Source organism: Lynx canadensis, chromosome A3, assembly GCF_007474595.2.
Source record: "Lynx canadensis isolate LIC74 chromosome A3, mLynCan4.pri.v2, whole genome shotgun sequence".
Taxonomy (NCBI): Eukaryota; Metazoa; Chordata; class Mammalia; order Carnivora; family Felidae; genus Lynx; species Lynx canadensis.
In genome coordinates this window covers 117181260-117200259 of record NC_044305.1, presented here as the reverse complement: position 1 = coordinate 117200259, position 19000 = coordinate 117181260, and the positions used below count along the sequence as shown (strand labels likewise).

At 47.3% G+C, this 19000-nt stretch overlaps 1 protein-coding gene across 1 annotated transcript in view; it reads left to right on the top strand.

Annotated features, from left to right (window-relative positions):
* The window catches only part of PLB1 (phospholipase B1), a 121617-nt gene that overhangs the window by 13425 nt on the left and 89192 nt on the right, over window positions 1-19000 (top strand). Inside the window, exons 2-8 of the mRNA XM_030311818.1 lie at window positions 7593-7654; window positions 8778-8844; window positions 9984-10042; window positions 13801-13841; window positions 14416-14459; window positions 17300-17390; window positions 17733-17784. Coding sequence (XP_030167678.1) covers window positions 7593-7654; window positions 8778-8844; window positions 9984-10042; window positions 13801-13841; window positions 14416-14459; window positions 17300-17390; window positions 17733-17784 — 416 coding nt within the window. The remainder of the gene's footprint in view (window positions 1-7592; window positions 7655-8777; window positions 8845-9983; window positions 10043-13800; window positions 13842-14415; window positions 14460-17299; window positions 17391-17732; window positions 17785-19000) is intronic.

Below are 19000 nucleotides of genomic sequence, written 5' to 3'. Positions count from 1 at the left end.
AGATACAGGCTGACTTGAACCCTCCCCTTCCCAGGTTGCCAGGACAGCTCACTGCTTGGTGGATGGCAGCACTGGCCCGGAGCCTGTCCCTGCCCTTGCTGGCATGGTCTATGTGAGCTGGTAAAAATCACCTAGCCTCTCTGAGTCTATAAAAATGTTAACAGGGTCATAATTCCTGCCACTTACTTACCCTTTAGGGTTGCTGGGAGGACAATACACTTTTCAAAGAGTCTGAGAATTTAATGTACCCTAAAGAGTGGCCTTAATTGCACATGCGTTGGCCTTAAAAGTCCTCCCCGCACTGCCCAAGGCGAGGGCCTTCCTTTCATCCGGGGAGACAAGCCACTCCTAGCTTGTGTACAGCCCTCTTCTGTTCACACAGCAGTTTCCTGTTCTTTGATCCTTGAGACAACCTCAAGAAGAAGGTCAGGAAACCAGTCGTATCCCCATTTGATAGACGAAGAAGTCAAGGTTCAGAGACATTAATTCTTGATTAAGGTCACAAAATGGCTGTCTTTCCTCAAGGCAGGGATAGGGGTGGAAAATTGTGCCCCAGGCACAGCATAAGTGGAAAAATATAAAGGAAATTTGTAAATTAAGAGAGCATGGGCTGTTTTAATTTTGCTTTTGAAATCAGCCTCCTTACCCCTGGCCTGATGTTGGGCTAATGCACTCTGGGTTTCCCTGAAGAGTTGGGGCTCTTAAACTCACAGGTGCAGCAGTCAAAGGGCTTTTAAAAACTTCTGGTGTCCAGGATACCTAGGCCCCACATCAGGCCAACCAAATCTGAGCCTCTGTCTTGGGGGGCTGGGCAGCAGGTGATGGGTTGAGGACCTTTGCTTCAGAAGGTGCTTCCCTAAGGACACTCGTGTGTGAATTTACCTCGTCAGGCCTGATGCTCTAATGGCCTTTTGTTAGTTCCAGGACCCCAGTGGTCATGGCTCTTCCCACTTGGATGACTGATCTCAGCCAGACCTGTTTCTCTGAATGTGCACAGATGCCTTCCTCTTTCATTCCCATCAGCGTGGAAAAGTACATGTTTTTTTCCCTTACTGACCTTACTGAGTTGGGAGTTTCTCAGGGAGCTCAAAGCCCTTTATAGATCCGTGAGCTGGAGGCTAAAACAATCTTCCAAAAGAGAAAGATTCATGGGGTTCAATCATGCCACAAGTGCTTTGATAATTTCTTCCACAATACCTCAGGGTGCTATGGGAACAGGCAAGAATTTTTTTTTCCATTTATCTGGTGGGAAGCGGAGAACTGGAGTGAGGGCCAAGTCACTCTGGGAGTCCGTGGGGACAGCACCAAGGGGTCTAAGTTCTCCTGTTCTGAGCACTTAATGTTTAGATTCTGGATATAGTTACTCCAAGCAGTTACCATGGGCGATTCAGATCATCAAGTTAAAAACATGAACTCTGGGGGCTCCTGGGTGGCTCAGTCGGTTGAGAGTCCGACTTTGGCTCGGGTCATGATCTTGCAGTTGTGAGTTAAGTTCCACATCAGGCTCACTGCTGTCAGTGTGGAGCCCACTTCGGATCCTCTACCCCTCCCCTGCTCACACTCTCTCAAAAATAAACAAACCTTAAAAAAAAAAAAAAAAAAACAAAAAACCCAAAACATGAACTCTGTAGTTGTATGAGGAAATCACAGAACATTGAGGTTGGAAAGGTCTGAGAAATGGTTTGTGCTAACCATCTCTGTGACACTGAAATTATCACAACTATCATTTACTGTACGTTTTCCACTCCTGGTTCTGGGGAACAAAGGTTATGGAGCAAGGCCAGGCCCCCTTTGGACACTGAAGGAGAGTCTCCTACATCCCCCTCGGCTTTTCTTCCCTGGTCTTCCCAAGTGTGTTTAAACAGGACACATGGAAACATGAAGGGTCAGATGTCCTATCTTTTTTCTGATCTTTTCTCTTTCTTTCTTGCCTCCTTTGGATTAAATATTTTTATTACTTCAATTCCACCACCCTACCCTGCTGAACATGAGCCTGCTAATTATACATGTTTTTGTTATTTTGGCATTTATAATTACAACATGCATCCTTGACTTGTTAAAATCTAATTAAATGATTACTTTAATCACCTCCCAGATAAAGGAAAAACCTTATCGGCGTGACTCCATTTACTCTGAATCTGCCCACACAGCAATATGTTACATGTATTTTAAACCCCACCCTCCATTATTTTTATTGTTTCTATCAGGGGTGGCAAATTTTTTCTATAAATGGCCAAATGACAAAATATTTTAGCTTTTGTGGCTCACGTATGGTCTCTATCACATATTTTTTTTTTTTTTTTTTTTTTTAACCTTTAAAGGTGTGAAAACCATTCTTCTCTAGAGAGCCATACAAAAATAAGCTGCGGGCAGATTTGACCTATGAGCCTCAGTGTACTGACTCCTGCTTTATGCAGTGAATATTATTTTGGATTTATTCACCCTTACTGCACTTCATTCCTTCTTACATTACCATGCTTCGATCTGGCATCATTTTCCTCGTACCATTTGGAATGTGTCATCCCACTGTCTTCGGGCGTCTATTGTTTCTGAGAAATTGACCGTTAATCATAATGTTGGTCTCCTGTGTGTTTTTCCTCTGCTCTTGAAATTTTTTCCTTTGCTTTAGAACTACACGTAGACACAGCAGTTAGTACAGTTCAAGTATCTGGGTAAATTTCTCTCTGTGTTTTTCCCACCTAAAGTTTCCCCCCCTTCACCCCCAGTTTCTTTGATCTGTGGCTCAATATCTTTCTTCACATGTGGAAAGTTTTCAGCCATAATCTCTTCAAATCCGTTTCTGCCTCTTTCTCTGCTTCTTTTGGGACTCAGTACGTGTATGTTTGTGTGCTTGGCAGTAGCCACAGATCTCTGAGGCTCTGTTTATTTTTCGTCAATCTTTTTTTCTTCTCTATTTTTCAGAAATGTACCTTCTATTGATCTATCAGTCTGGCTTGAAGTTTACAAGTTCTTTTTCCTACCATCTCAAGTCTGTTGTTGAGCCAGTCTAATAAATCTTTCAGTGTTGTGTTTTTCAACTCTGGATTTCCTTTTTTTTTTTTTTTTTTTTTTTTTTAACTAACTTCTACCCGGGCCCACTCAGAACTGATTTCCATTGACTGCTGTTTTTTCCCCCATAGTGCAAGGCTCCCTTTTCAGTTTCATGACATGTCTAGTAATTTGTGGTTGCAAACTGGACATGTTTGATAAACATCTAGCAATTCTGGATTTGTTTAATTTTTTCTGAGGGTTGTTGGTTTTTCAGTAACTTGCCTAGACTTAAACTGTGGAATCCGTCTTCTTCTTCATGATGTGTAGCCACTGATGTGTTTGATCAGTTTTTTATTTCTTATTTTTATCTTTTTAACCTGGCATTCTAGGAGTCATCCCTGGGTCTGCATGGTTTAGTGATCAGTCAGTGACTCGGACAGAGGTCGTGCTCAAATGACTTGGGTTGCTAAGGGTCCATATGTGTAGGTTGTGGAAGGACACAAAGTTTGAATCAACTCTCAAGCTTCTCTTCACTTATTCCAGGTCTTCCTAGCACAGATGTAGATTTCCAGTCAGCCAGGAGAAAGGAAAGAGCGTATTTCAACCTTCCTCATTTCCTGGATTGCCCCCATTAAAAATCTGATTAGTTCACCTCTCACCCTAACTTGAAACAAAACATTAGGCTAATAGAGCTGTGGATGTTACCCATTTATTAGTTTACTACTTTACACTGTCTTTTGTCTATTTTGTTTTTTGTTTTCTCTCTTGGTTTCTATTTATTTGGTGGTGTTTCCTGGTACTTTTTTTTTTTTTTATTGGAAGCCGGGCATTAGAAATACAATTTCATGTTGTGGATGGTGCTATCTTCCTTTGTAAAAGCAGACAGGTAGGGGCATATCACCTTAGTCTATTCTGGAATAAAAATGATTCAAAGTGGACTCCGTCTTTTTTGCAGGATGGCCTATTTCAAGTTTATCCCTACTCCAAGGGTCTAGCTCTTTGAAGCGCCAACTGAAACCCAGGATGTTTACCAGGCCTGCCCTCCTTGATGCACATTACACCCTAGTGTTTCTCTCCAGTTTCACACAACTGCCTGAAGCTCTGCGTGGCATGTTAGCCTCTTACCTGCTGATGTCTCTTGTCAAAGATTTGGCAAATGTTTCTAGGGTAAAACCAGCACCAAATGTTGGGCCCATGCTCTTCACTTCCCTTCTCTCTGGCTATTGACCCCTCCAGTTCTTGCTGCCTTTTTGACTCTCAGTGGAAGGGCACGATCACGCATGTGCACACACACAGAGAATGTGGAAATGCACAATAGGATTTCTGCAGAGGGAAAAATCAAGGCCCAGAAGATCCCATAGTGTTTGCAGGAAAGAGATGTAGGGATCCATCTACTGTCTTCAAGAACAGTCTCCTTTGAGCCCCTTTAAAGCCTTTCAGATCTAGAGTCAGCAGATGGAGACTCTCAACCCAATCCTACTTCTTGAAAGAACAATGTTAACTACTTCTACAAAATTATGCTAATAATGACCGCTTTCTCTCTGGATTGTTTTGGTAAGGAACAGCACCTTTCCTCAAAAAGAACATATTTCAATATACGCCTTGTGCAGGCACTGGGCTAGGTATTCTGCTTATGTTATTTGATTGAAAATTTTTTAGAAATTATAGAGAGCTGAGTGTATTAACAGTCATAAAAATCTAAGGAACCTACTTTTTATAGCAGGGGACCAAAGGGTTTCTTTGAGGAGAGATTTGTTTGTTTGTTTGTTTGTTTGTTTGTTTCTCAGGCTTAGAGCCTGGAAGACTAGGATATGTGCTGAACAGGACATCTCTCAAAGACAACGGGATAGTTGGCTTCCAGCACCAATGCTCCTTTACCTGTGGGATTCTGGCAAAGCCCAGTGAAGAGCTTCAGCAACAGCCGACCTGACAATCTAGAGGCAGATCCCAGGCTCCCATCTGGGCTTCCTGGGGCTAAAGGCTACTGCTGATCCCCAGGTGCCATTTTCCTGTTTTACCTTGATGATCTCTTTATAGTAGCAGAATATATTGAGCATTGATTGGTTGGCGAATAATGGCCATGGGGCCAAATCCGGCCTTATGCCTTTTTTTGTATGGCCTGTGGGCTAAGAATAGATTTTACATTTTTAGATTTTTTTTTTCACGTAGATGTCCATTTGTTCCAGCACCATTTGTTGAAAAGGCTCTCTTTTCTCCATTATGTTGCCTTTGCTTCTTTGTCAAAGATCAGTTGACTTTACTTCCACGGGTCTGTTTCTGGGCTCTCCATCCCACGGATCTCTTTGTCTGTTTTTCTGCCAATACCACATAGTAGCTTTATGGTAAGTCTTGAGGTTGGCTAGTATCAGGCCTCTGACTTTTTTCTCCTTTGATATTCTGTTGACCATTCTGGGTATTTTGCCTTTTCATATACACCTTAAAATCCGTTCATCGATATCCACAAAGGTTTTTAAAGGTTTTTAAAGGTTTAAATAGTTGGGAAAAATAGAAGGGTATTTCATGACACATGAGAATGATATGAAATTCAAATTTCAGTCTCCAGAAAGTTGGTCTGTTTACATGTTGTCTATGATGTCTTTCACACTACAATAGCAGAACTGAGTAGCGACCGAGACTGTATGGTCTGCAAAACCCAAAATACTGACTATCTGGCTCTTTGCAGAAAATGTTTGCCGATGCCTGATCTAGATATTAGGCTGTGACTTACACTTAGGTTGTTGGCTATGAGCACAGCCCACAGAACCAGACTGCCCATTTTCAAATCCTGCAGTCACCATTTGCTAACTGTGTCACCTTTAAAATGTCACTTAACCTTTCTGATGCTGTTCCTTACCTATAAGGTAGGGCTAATAGCATTTATCTCAGAGAGTTGTCATGAGGATGAATGAATTATTTCATGTAAGTCTTAGGATGCCTGACGTATAGAAGCTGCATATAAGTGTTAGCTACCATATACATTTGTATCCTAGCTTAAAAAAAATAAGTCTCTCCTCCTTGCCCTGCTAATTCACCAACCCTACCACCCCCAGAGTGATGATCATCTTAAAACACACGTCAACACTCCTGTCTTTGAAGATCGGTCATGGCTCCCTGTTGCTCACGGAGGAGTCTGGCGTTTGCAGCTCCATAGCCCAGCTGCCTGCCTCTACCCTCCTCTACCCTGCCCTCCACTTACAAATCTGCTCCAGCCTTTTCTAGCATTCTGTCCTTGTCCACACCCCTGTTCCTCCCTGTCATGTGGCTCTTTCTGCCCAGAAAGCTTTCTTCTGGGAATGTAAGGATTATCACTGAGATCTGGGGCAAGTTACAGCAATCATTCCTGCCGTGAGCTCCAATATGGAAATCAGTGCCTGATCTCACAGTGGGCATGAAATGGAAATATACTCTCGCTGCTTATGAAACTCCAGATAAATACTTTTCAGGGTCAAAAGGTAAAGCTGCAGAAGACGGCAGAGGTAGAAAAGAAACCGAGCCATCTCCCTCAGGTCAGGCCCCCCCACTTTGGCGTTGTCTAATGCTGTTTGGGGCTTCTCACATGGTACATCCTTACAGAAAGAGTGTACCAGGGGCAGAGAACTGGGCAAGGAAAGTCAGAAGACACAAGGGACCAGGATTTATGATTAGGTATCAGTATCATAAACGTATCATGAAGCTGTTAAAGTAAACATCAACATTACATAGCAATATAAAGAATACTCACAATACAATATTAAAGGGAGCTTGCAGGATATAATGTAATCCACACTGATTATAACTAAATGGAAAGAGTGCCCCGTCTGGAGCCTGATGATAGACCCAAGAGAGTGAACAAATCACGTTTGGTTATCGGGGTAGTGGCACTGTGGGCGAATTTTTGTTCCTTTATTTGGATGGCTGTTAAAGGTACTATAGTGTTACTTGTGTATTTCAAAAATTAAATGTTTTATGGGAAAGCTCTTTGGCTTATACACTTAGGATGAGTCTTTTATCATATGTAAATTATATTTTGAGAAGGTAAAGAAAATGTAAATATTTTGTGAGACTGCCCCAAAGTCAGCTGGGAGGAAGAGAATGTCTTTGAGGTTTGCAGTTTCCCTACCTGCCTTTTCTTCCCCCTCCACCTCACACTCAGCAAGACCCTTCTAGACATCCCCACGGGAATCTCACGGTTACCTCTGAAACTCACCTAACCCTTCAGACTATTCCAGAATGTCCTTTGCCTCCCTTGCTTTGTCCTGGATCCCCAAACAACAGCAGCTAGGTGTCCAACATTACCTTAAGAGTTCTGCCCTTTGCTAAGGAGCCAATAAAGGTATCTTTATACCTTTATTGCTAGATAACAGCATGATGAAGGGTTATTACTGACCCCTGCCAGGGAACACTCTTGCTTTTCAACTTGGGGACTCTGCCTTAATAGGCTGTGTTAATGAAAGCAGGTGTCCCTGACAATGGAGGAGATAGCTGGAAGGATGAACCTGGACTTTTCTACTACAAGGGACATTACTGAGCTGGGCATATAGATAGAGCTGGAAGGAAGGGCATGAAATCTGTAAATCTAAAGCTGCAGCTAAATAACCTGAACTGTATTTGCTTTCTTTTAGGGCTCACCCAGGCCACTACCTCTCCTAGCAAGAACACACTGGAAAAGCAACTATCACCAGAGGTGAGGGCTTTGTCCTGGTAGGAGAAGAGGGGTGGCTGGGTGGGTTCCTTTTCTGGTGGGTATATCCAAATCTCGATGCAAGTTGGCAGGTGCCCCCCTGAGGTCTGGATGGAACGGGCTGGATGCGCTGCTTCCCCCGGGAGCAGTGAAGCTGCCTGGTACAGCAGAGAGGGCACAACCATATCTCCTGGAATTTGAGGCTCAGCATCTCTGCATTCCGAGCTGGTGGTTCCCAGAAGCGTCCAGAAAGAGTTATAAACGGGCTTGTTATCTCTGTGAACCTTGAGCAGATGCCGTGAATTATCTGGAGGCATCTGGGTGAGGTCTTCCCAGAACATCCACAAGATAAGGGCTGAGAATAAATTCTTTATCTCTTACCGAAATCAGTAATTCCAGAGAAATTAACTTGTGTCTGGTGACAGTGGGATGTGGTCAAGCACCCTATTTATGGTGTGTTTTCCCCTGTTGGCATGTTTCCTATTCTACTCTTGATTCTGGGGAGAAAAGATGATCTTCCTTCCCAGCGCCTTCTATGTGATTGCCAGCAGAGACTGCTCTGGACCTGTGTGGGCATCTGACGAAGCCTAAGTGGTCATGTGAACCCGAGTGCTGGTCACCCAGTCCCTTCTCTGCTCTCAGCAGCCCCTCTGGGCTTGGGACACACTGATATGGCAGGGACTCCCGAGTTTCCCAGTTTCTGGTTTACCATTCATTTCCAGCAGCACATGAACATAATGCCTCCTGTACCTGCTTTTATGCAGGTAAGCAAGTTAAAAGAGGGAAAGTAGATAATATAAAAAATATGATAGCATAGAATGGATTATTTTTAACTTTTTAGTCTAGATATACTGGGTCTCTTCTTAATTATTTTTTTACTGTGGTAAAATACACATATGTTTTGAGGCATCCTTACCTGCCACTTGCTAAGGGCATTGTCAATAGACACATGTCCCTTTTTACTAGGTGAACGGGGACTATGATGAACATGACTATGGATAATCACTGCTTCTGAATTTTGAGCCTGGAGAGAACAAGTACATGGTCAAAGTACACCAGATTTCAGGACCTACAATATTTCTCTACGAGGGCAGTTGATGTTTCTGATGTTTGGTTTCTGTTGCAGGCCCTGAAGAACTTTGCATTCTCATGCAACCCAAAGAAGTCAGGATCCAGTGTGCCTCCGAAGTCAGGTATGTGACCCTGAGCCATGAGCTTGGAAGGCTGGCATCTTCTTTGAGAGGTAGCCAGCAGAGGCTCCAGTCCTACTCCTCTTGTATCCTTTGGCCATCCAAGCCTCTTCCCCAGCCTCAGTCCTTAACACCTCCTTTCCCTTCAGCCATTTCTATAGAAGGACACCAGAGATAGAACCAACATGGCCCCACAGTGGCTTGCCTGGGAAAGGGTGACCTCTGGGAGCTCACCTTCAGGGGGCCCAGATGGTGCCATAGGAGCTGTGGGTTAGAACTTGGTCACTCATGTGCCTTCCTGGATCTCATAATGTAAGCTACAGTGGCTGTTGTAGACATTTTTCTCCTAGAACAGGCTAGATTTGTCTAATACCTGGATGGTATGAGTGTTGCTCTTGAGCTGGCTGTCTTCTCTGGCTTTATTCTATCAAATGGTTGCATTATAGACCATGTTTAATGGCTTTGCTTATGTTTGCATTGCACTATCTTATCAGTTTCCAGTTAAGCATGCTATCCTTACTATTCTGTTACATAAGGAGTGTAGCTAGAAAAAGAAATCGATGCACCTCTCAGGAAATGATCTCTTCAGGAAGTTTACTTGTAATGGCCCTGTAACGTGACCAGGAGTAGGTCCGTGGTTTCTAGGGAGACTTAGTTCTAAAAATGCTTGTGGCCCAGGTGGGTCATGGAGGCTTCCTGGTGGACCATTTGCATATGGCTTGCATCTGAGGTTTCTGTGTGTTCACAGAGTAATGTTCTCCGGCACTCTTTGAGTGCCGTTCTCTGGCACTCTTCAAGCTGACATTATCCCTTTTGTACCCAGGTCATTTTCAGGTCATTTCAGGTCATTACTGGTTACTTATTAATGGGGAAATGCAGAGCCAAGGGATAGAGGGAAGCAAGAGGCAGCAAGAGGGAAAAGGAGGGCCATGAGTGACCTTCCATGGGATACCTGTGGCTTCCAGAGAAGAATGAGCCTCTTTTCAGCTGGGTTCCTATGGGTCCCAGTGACCACCTGGTCTTCAGCTTTCCACTGCCCAGGCTTTTCACTGCCATGGCCTGCCCCTGCCATCTAGCATCATTGGCTCATCTTGTGGGGAATGCAGATCTAGACCTTCTTAAAGGAGTTCTTGTCTTTGCAGTCCACTCTGTGAGACCTTCTGATATAAAATTTGTGGCAGCCCTGGGCTACGTGGAACCTGTGAGTATTTCAAGGATGTGGAGGTGGGAGTCAGGGTTTGGGACTGGTGAGCCTCAGATGCATGCCTGGTAGTCAGGCAAGGTGTTTCATTTTGGGAGAGAAGAACATTCTCTGACTCAGAAGCATTCTAAACCCTAGAGGGTTTTGTGTGTGTGTGTGTGTGTGTGTGTGTGTGTGTGTGTGTGTGTGTGTGTGTGTGTTTAAATCAGATGAATGATTCCCTTTACATCAGGATGAGGAAACTTTGGGAGTTTCTCATTAAAGAATTAAATCAATGGATAAATAAAGTCAAAGATCACAGAGAAATTTAAAGATCATCTCTGAAACTTTCTATTTATGAGCTAAAGAAAAATCATCCTTACATGCTTGGTGAATTTTTAAAAATCTACCCATCTTTGCTAATAGATTTTAGGTGGTATATTTTATATGGTCAGATGAAGGGGAAAGAAAGCAATGAGTGAGGCGGAAAGAACAAGGAGAGAGAGATGAGCAGCGAAAGAGGGTCTGGAGAGAAGGGGGTTGGAGAACAGAGCCAAACGCCAGTATGATTTCCCAGGTCGGTGCTGGCTTCCAGCAGGACCCGCCCCCCACCCCAACCCTGGCCAGGTCTTGGGAAGGGGTGCCCAGGCCAGCATTCTCCGCTCTACCCCAGAGTCCTGCTGCATCTCGGCCCTGGAACCAGGACATTCCCCTCCCCCACCATCCCCTCCAGTGCCTTTCTCCCTCCTCCACCTACCACAGCTCCTTCCCAGCGGCCCTCCCCTGTCCCCTCGCCACAAGCCCTGGCCCACTCCCCATGCCCGGTGCTGGCGCTCCAGAAAGAACCAGACTTCACATTAGAAAACAGACCAGGGGCCCAGGGGAACCTGGCAGGCAAGGCTATCTGTGCCTGGTGTGACCTTGAGTGTGTGTAGATGGGGGTGAAGGTGGGGGTCTGCTAGTGGGAGAGTGTGGAAGGGGAGGTGATCGAGAAAAGAAGCTTCACGTCACGGATAGCACGTTGAGTTTGCTGAGCCCATGTGTCCCTGTGTGCCCGGAACGTGTGTGTCCCTCGCTGGAGGACTCAAGCACTCTCCCGTGTAGGTAGAGAAGTTCAGTGAAGGGAGCCCCCTAAGTCAGGTCTCTAAAGTTAGACCTGGCTAGGGGTGATGACTTCCCCTCTGTGGTTGCAGCTCTGGGAGCTCTCGCGCTCATGAATTATGCAGACCCCAGGGCTCCTGCCTGTCACTCTTGGCCCCCCCTTTCTCCTCCTGTGAGCTGGCCTGGCACTGAACACAGCTCCAGTCAGGGATGGACTCCCTGCTCCCAGAATCTTATCATCATACAGACGGCACCTCAGCCTTCAGGGTAAAACCTGGAAACACAGCTCCTAGGAGGCAGCCTTCCTGTCTACCCAGAGACTGCGATTGTGAACTCAGCCTGGTTTATAGAAAGTATGGGGCCAGGGAAAAATCACGGAAAGCAGTGAATTTAGAAAGAAAAGAATTCATAACACTGGTACTTTTTTTTTTCTTAATTCCTGGAACTTTCTGTAACTAAGGCTCACTTATCTGTGCCTGTAGTATGCGTTTGTTTAATTCAGCCAGACCAACTTTTCCTCAAAGAACTTTATTTTTTTTAACATTTTTACTTATTTTTGAGACAGAGACAGAGCATGAACGGGGGAGGGGCAGAGAGAGAGAGAGAAACACACACAGAATCAGAAGCAGGCTCCAGGCTCCGAGACATCAGCCCAGAGCCCGACGCGGGGCTCGAACCCACAGACCGCGAGATCGTGACCTGAGCTGAAGTCGGACGCTCACCGACTGAGCCACCCAGGTGCCCCTCCTCAAAGAACTTTAAAGAGCAGATTTATAAATGCTCATAAAATATTTTTCCAAACTAACATGCGGTACATATGAAATGTATAAGAAAAAATCAGGGGCGCCTGGGCGGCAGTGGGTAAGCTTCCAACTTTGGCTCAGGTTGTGACCTCACAGTTCATGAGTCTGAGCCCCACATTGGGCTCTGTGCTGTCAGTGCGGAGCTCGCTTCGGATCCTCTGTCCCCCTCTCTCTGTGCCCCTCACCCGCTTGCTTTCTCTCTCAAAAATAAACAAACGTTAAAACAAATCAAACAAAATACATGTATACAGAATAAAAAATTGAAGGTCTCATTCGATCACCTCTTCTGCTCAGCCTGCACGCACGCACACACACACACACACACACACACACACACAGGCGTGCACACACACACCAATACATAGGGAGAGAGTGTGTGTAGCCTAAATAGGGTTATACTGCACGTAGTATCTATGACTTGTTCTTTTGTTTTGCTTTGTTTGCTTAACTAAGAGTTCTAGGCATTTTCTGTGCCGGGGAGGTTACAGGTCATTCTAGCAACTTCCTTGAAGACCAGGCTTGTGTCTAATTTAGGTTTGCATCTCCAGTGCCATAGTGCATTCAGCCAAGGTGATATGGAGAGAAAATGGCTGCCAGCAGGCAAGATGGAGACATAGGAGTTTGCTGGGTTTGTCCTAGCCTTCCCTTTCTGTGACTTCTAACTGGGCTCTTCCCCCGCTCTCCCCACCTTGTTCCTCTTGTTCTCTCTCTTTCCTTCCCCTCACCAGCCCCAACAAGTTTGTCCTGGGCAGGGGCTCTGCTGTCATTCAGGTCCCCTTTGCTTGGGCACAAGCTGCCCACTTTGCCTCAGCCCAGCAGTCCGCTGCCCTCATGACTTCACGGCCTGGCGTCCTGGTTTATGATTCCTGATTTTTGTTTAGCTTGCCGCATTTCCCTGGAAATTTTACCTTTCAAACTCCTTCTTCCTGGGGAGTAAAAACACTTTGTCCCACTTAGATGAAGGTTGTGGTCAGCCTGCCCTCCCAAGAAGGCTCCAGAAGTGTGACCCAGTTTTACAGACTGGTTGTCCGCTGAGCGGGGTGGGTAAGGATAGACAGGCTCTTTAAAGAGAAGCAGCAGAAGACTGGGTGTAGGTAGTGTGAGTACAACTGTCACCTGTCACCATGACACCTGGAGACACTATCTTCTAGGAAGTCGAGAGAGAAAATTTGTGTCAGAACCTGTGAAAATACTACTACTGATGATAGCTAATACACACTGAGTACTTTCTATGTACTGGACTCAATTCTAGACTCCCCTAGAAGCCTGTAAAGGACACAATGCCCAGGTGGCTTCCCACAGTCTTGCCTCCGTCCAAAGTCAGGGAACATCTTCAGCAGGGAGTGTCCTGTGTTGTCCAGCATTTTACCGAGAGGAAAATGAGAAGCGTCATTCATTCAAAAAACACTTATCAAGCAAATATTCATTGAATACTTCTGATGTGTCAGGCACTGTTCTGGGTCCGAGGAATATAGTCAAGAACAAAACAGACACAAACTCTTGCCCTCATGCACTTAACACTTGAGTCAAGGGAGACAGGCAATAAACAGAATTTCAGATGAGAAACGTCATGCAGTAAAACAACCCCTTCTGTGTCTAAGTGGAGGTTAACATTCTACACAGAGGCGTTTGAATCTAAGCTCTGCTGTTGCTGTTTCCTGTTCCGAAGAAAACATTCATACCTTCGGTTGCTCTGGGCTCTGACGAACAAACGAGCAAACGTGTTGCATAGGAAGCCTGACATTCATGAGCAGATTTGGCCTTTCTCTGGATCCATGGGCTCCCTTTTATTGGTAGGAGGCAGCCGGGGTCTCACAAGGACAGGCTCTTGCCTCCTTCCCTGGCTGGGCTCTTCACACCTCCTATCTTTTCCAGCCTCCAGACTCTGGGACCGTTGACCTGGAGAAGCAAAAATGGTAACTGTTCTGGAACCACAGAGCCATAGAGCTGAGAGGAGCCTCCAATAGGATCTGCTCTCCTCTCTCGGCTTGGTTGTTGGGGAAACCTGAGGGCCAGGGAGGAGACAGCTTGCTCCAAGTGGCCTCAGGAGCAGGTGGCAAAACAGGGATGAGAACCCAGCCTCCTGCCTCCTCGCCCGACACTCCTGTGCCCACACATCCCCCTGGGGTCCTCTGGGTGAATAGGGAGGAAAGGGCGGGGGGGAGGCGCCGAATATGGAGTTCTTCCTACCACCTGTCTCCTTGCTCTGCTTTGGGGGAAGCATGCAGGGTTGGGCCGGGGTCCTTCTCCTTCTACACCGGGGCTGCATCCCCTTCCAGCTTTGGGCCAGACTAGAGGAGGACCCAGCAAAGCTGTTCACCCTATTCTGGTGGCTCCATAGCCATCTGTGGTGTGTCTCTGATGCCAGGAAGGATAAATCCAGAACTAGAGCGAGGCTGAGCCACGGCTTGTTATGAACTAGACCACTTTAGTGGAGAGAAAGGGTTGACAGGTGCAGTCTGATGCTTGCATGTTTGCTTTTACTTGCAGGACGGACAGAAGGCCACAGCAGGCATGCATGGAAGTGGTGACAGGTGAGTCCTGTGTCTTTATGGACATGTTCCAGATTGTCCCCATCCCTCCCAACAGAGCAGCATTTGGGTTAGTGAAGAGCGTGTATCCTATTGGCTATTTCATCATGGAGCCAGGGTATGAAAAGTCACATACCCAAAAGGTGGGGGGCATGAGAAATGTGTCTGAGGGTCTCTGAGCAAAAAGAAGGCATGAGGCATTAGGTTAAGGGACCCGGGGGAGACCTCAAAGGTGGCGGAGTCCTGAAGCTCCTTCTCCCCGAGGACCCCAAGGCTGGACTTGTAGCACTTCCTCGAGGGAAACTCTCCACCATTCTTCACTCCCCTCTCCCCGCACCAAGGAGAAGACCCAGGTCTAATTTTCAGTCTATTTCATTTTGTAATAACTTCCTTACTCGTAAAATAAAGATGTCAATTGGGTTCAGGAAAACGAAATGAAGAAAATAAAAATTAACTCTAATCCCGGTACTCAGAGATGATCGTTGTGTAACATTCTGGCCTTTTCACATACGAATGTGCTTATGAATATGCAATTCGTGACCTGGCTTTTCTCATTTACTGTCAAAGGTCCCTTACAACTTTATTAAGACCTTCTGAAGCCCCCAAGTCCCTTAATGCCGCTGCATTAGCCTAGCGGGATGTTAGTCACCTGTGCTTGGTGCTCACAAGCCAAGAACGAGGAAACCACCTTTCACTTCATAATTAGAGTAAAGATGCTGCAATGTCACCTCCACACGATGAGCACAGCGAGTGAGGTAGATAGTGCCCTGTCAGCCCAGCCAGTGAACTTCTCCCACGGCCTGGGAATGACTAGGATCTCTGCAAAGGACAGGGATGAGCAGGAGAATGCCCCTGCTTTCAGCCCTCCCCTTCCAGCAGGGAAGGCTGAGACCGGATGTCCAGCCCTCCAGGATTTGACTGACGGGTGAGGGGATATTGCTGACCAAAGTGGTGGCAGGGTCCCCTTGCAGAAGGTCAAAGTGTTCCAAAAGAAGACGCCCCAAACAACTTAGTGGCTGTCGCAGCTCTGCCTCGGTTTGGCCCCATTTTCCTTTAAATGGTAGGAAAAGAGAAGCGTGGTGGGATATTTGGGGTGTCTGGGAAGGTGGGATGTAGTTTAGGCTCTGCAGCGCAAACACAGCTGCTGCTGTGCCTGATTTCTCAACTCGTCTCCATTTTTTGGCCCCTCACCCACATGGTAAAAAGTCCTGGTGGCCCCTCGTACACCAGCCGAGTGACCAGGAGTCCCACTAGGCAGAGCTGCAGCAGGAGGCGGGGCAGGGAGGGCAGATTTTGCACCTGAATGTCCTCACCCGGAGCTGTTGGTGCAGCCGCCCTAAGGCACGGGAGAGTGGGGCGGAGCCCAGAGCCGGACCGGAGCTCAGCAGCTAGTCTGCCGAGGAGAAAGGGCTCCAGGAACATCCAGGCCCGTGCAGGGGTCTGTTAGGGTTGGCCCAACTTTATCTGGCTCGGCCCACCTGTCCTTCAATCCCAGAACCTCCGAGCTCTTCAGATCTAGCCATGCCCTTGCCCACCGTGGCCGTTTTGCAGATGGGAAAACTAAGTCTTGAGGAGGTGAATGGACTTTCCCAAAGTTACACGATCAGTACGTGGCAGAGTCCCTTTGAATTCAGGTGGTCCAGCCCCACAGCCTGCGCCTTTCGTTGTGACCTCACTGGAGACTGAGAGAGAGGCAGCCCTAAAACAAAATGACGGGAAGATTTATGCGAAAAGAGCATGGTCCCGTCTGATCACAAAAGAACAATAGGATACAAACACCTCTACTCTGGAAAGCGATTCTCTCCCAAAGACCTAGCACCAGCTTTTCTTGTCTTGTCGTTTGCTCTCACAGGCTCTCCTGAGGGGAGCGAGGGAAAAAGGTCTTCTCTCCCCCAGCCGCCCGCTTGCATGCACACACGCGTGCACACACTCACGCGCGTGTGCATACACTGTCCCTGTCGTCTTCAGCTGGCCTCTGAGCTTCCTGTTTTCTCACCACATGTGGGAAGGGGCTTCTCCTCCTAGTTGGTCAGGACTTAGAAAAGGAAGCTCATTCGTTTGGGTTGAGGATGAAGACCCAGTCACACATGACTTGGGTGACTGTCCAGGCGGACAAAGCCAAGAGACGGGTCTCCTGACTTCCCGCCCGCTGTCTGCTATCTGCACAGTATGGACTGGATTCTGCTCCCACGGAGCCCCAGGCCCTTCTGGATGGGGGTAAAAGGGAAGGAGGGATTGGGGGTGGGGGGAGGCATCTCCTTCCCATGACACTCTCCCGGCTCTGCCCTCTCCTCTCTTGGGATCAAGATACAACTTAACTACTCCTGACAGCACTATTTTTAGCGGTCCTCTGGCTGTCAGCTCTGGGACATGTGTTCCCCGGAGCTTTCCCGCCCTGCTGTCACTCTCAGGAGGAGGAAGGGGGGCTGGGAGGCAGCCTACCCGGGTCCCTGTCCTAGCACACTTCCCCTAACGAGTCGATGGTGCGTGACGGTGAAAAGCTTGGTGTTTCAAAGCTCTGGTTCAAATCCCAACAACCTCAGTTTACCGTGAGAACTTGGGTAGCTTGCTTAGTTCCTCTCCGCCTCAGTTTCCCCTTCACACATGTAAAGCACTTAGCGCTGGCTTTGCCTAGCCCTGGACAGGTGCTAGCTTTCAGCCCCAGTCACTTCCGGGAGCCCTCTCCGAGACTGACCTCGCAGCCGAGGGCAGGTTGTGAAGGGCGTGCTTTGGAAGAGTGGAGTTACCCTGGAACCTCCCCCTACGAGGTGGCGGGGGAGGTCTGCCTTCACAGGTCCCCTCCAGCTGGCAGGGCCACAGCCTCAAAGCAGCTCTCTCTTTAGTCCTTTCAGACATCATCAGATATTTCAACCCTTCTGTTCTGAGGCCTTTGTGCGCCCCTGGGAAGACAGTGGTGGCCCACACTGGTGCTCAGTAAGTCCCGTTTCTGGCTTCCCCTGGGACTGTGTACTCCTGTCTGTCCTGGGCATCTGGATGGGTTGGGGGGGGGGGTGGGTGCTGGCAAAGTCAAAGAGGCTTAGAAATAAAGGTTTGTATTAAATCAGAGTCAAAATGTGTCTCCCGCATGGATTTCAGTCTGCCTGATGGGCCTAATTTTAAACATCAGGTCAGTGTCTGCCCTGCAAAAGCCAGGGGTGGTGCAGTGTGGCCTCGGGCTCTGAGGCTGGCACTTGCGCTGGGGCCAGGGGCAAGCTTCCAGCCCTCAACAAAGCTCTGTTGGACTCACTTTCCTCTCTGCTCGCTCCCTCTCTGCAGAGACTTACGGGCAGAGGCGGAAGGACTGGTGCGGAGCATGAGGGAGAACCAGGTGAGGACCCGCCTGACTCTGAGGTCGGGGCTGCCCGTGTCTGCTCCGAGGCCGTCAGACCAAACACACCGGGCAGGCGTGACCCCACTGCCACTGTGCCCTGAACACAGCAACCGGTGTGGTCTGGGTTCCCCAAAGATGCCCTTCCTGTGGCAATTCTCTGGAGTCCGTTAAAACACAGGGCTTCTTCTTACGTCCGCAATGTGGTCCTGCTAAAAGTCAGCAGATGAAAATGACTTCCCACCCGGGAAAGGCACTTGAGAGCTTGGCTTCCACAGGGAGACACTTTGTGAATCCTGACTTCTCAGCCTGTTGGCTGTGTGACATTGGGTAAGGCCCTTGACCTCGCTAAGCCTCAGTTTCTACATTTATGAGATGGGGGTAATAAAAGAGGCTACCGGACAGGCTTAGGGAGGATTAAATGGGGCATCAGAGGTGTCTGGCACGGAGGCATCGCTCCAATGAAAGCCTGTAGTTGCCAATGACATTGAGGTGATGATTGTTGTTATTTTCACATTCATTTTAGGTCTTAGGTGGAGATCATGTAACCTACATGCTGGGGTCTTGGGCAGTGTGCCCGGTGGCCTCAGGCTCTGAGACTGGCACGTGTGCTGGGGCCAGGGGCAAGCTTCTGACCCTCAAAAACCCATTCTCCTAGCAGTTCAGATGCTCTTTACTCAGACGAATTTGTAATAAGCATCCCCAAATGTTTTGTGGCCTCCTTACAGGCAAGTACCAGGTCAAGGCAAGCCTTGCCACCAAGCTGGCTGTAACCAGCACTGAGCTTGGACTGCTGGAACCAAGGGAAGATGCTATCTGGGCCAGCCATGACTTCATTACAGAGTTCGGGGATTAAAGCTAGGTCATTTCAGGTTCTACGAGAACAGTGACGAGTGCAGGAGCTATGCTATTAAGTGTTTCCCCTACTGGGAGAATTTCAGAATTTCTAGAATACTCATAACATTCTGGAGAATGGCTAGAAGATCCTGAACCTAATCCCATAATTTTACAGATGAAGAAACTGAATTCCTAAGGAGTCATGGGACCTGCCCAAGTTCACACAGCTAGTTAAGCTAAAATCTAAAGTGCAGCCTGGGTGACAGTCTAAGGTTTCTCAAGCACACCGCGTTGCCTCTTAAAAAACAAAATGAAAGTTTATTTTTTTTTTGTTCTGCAACTAATACACGTTCATTATAGAAAAATCAGAAAACACAGA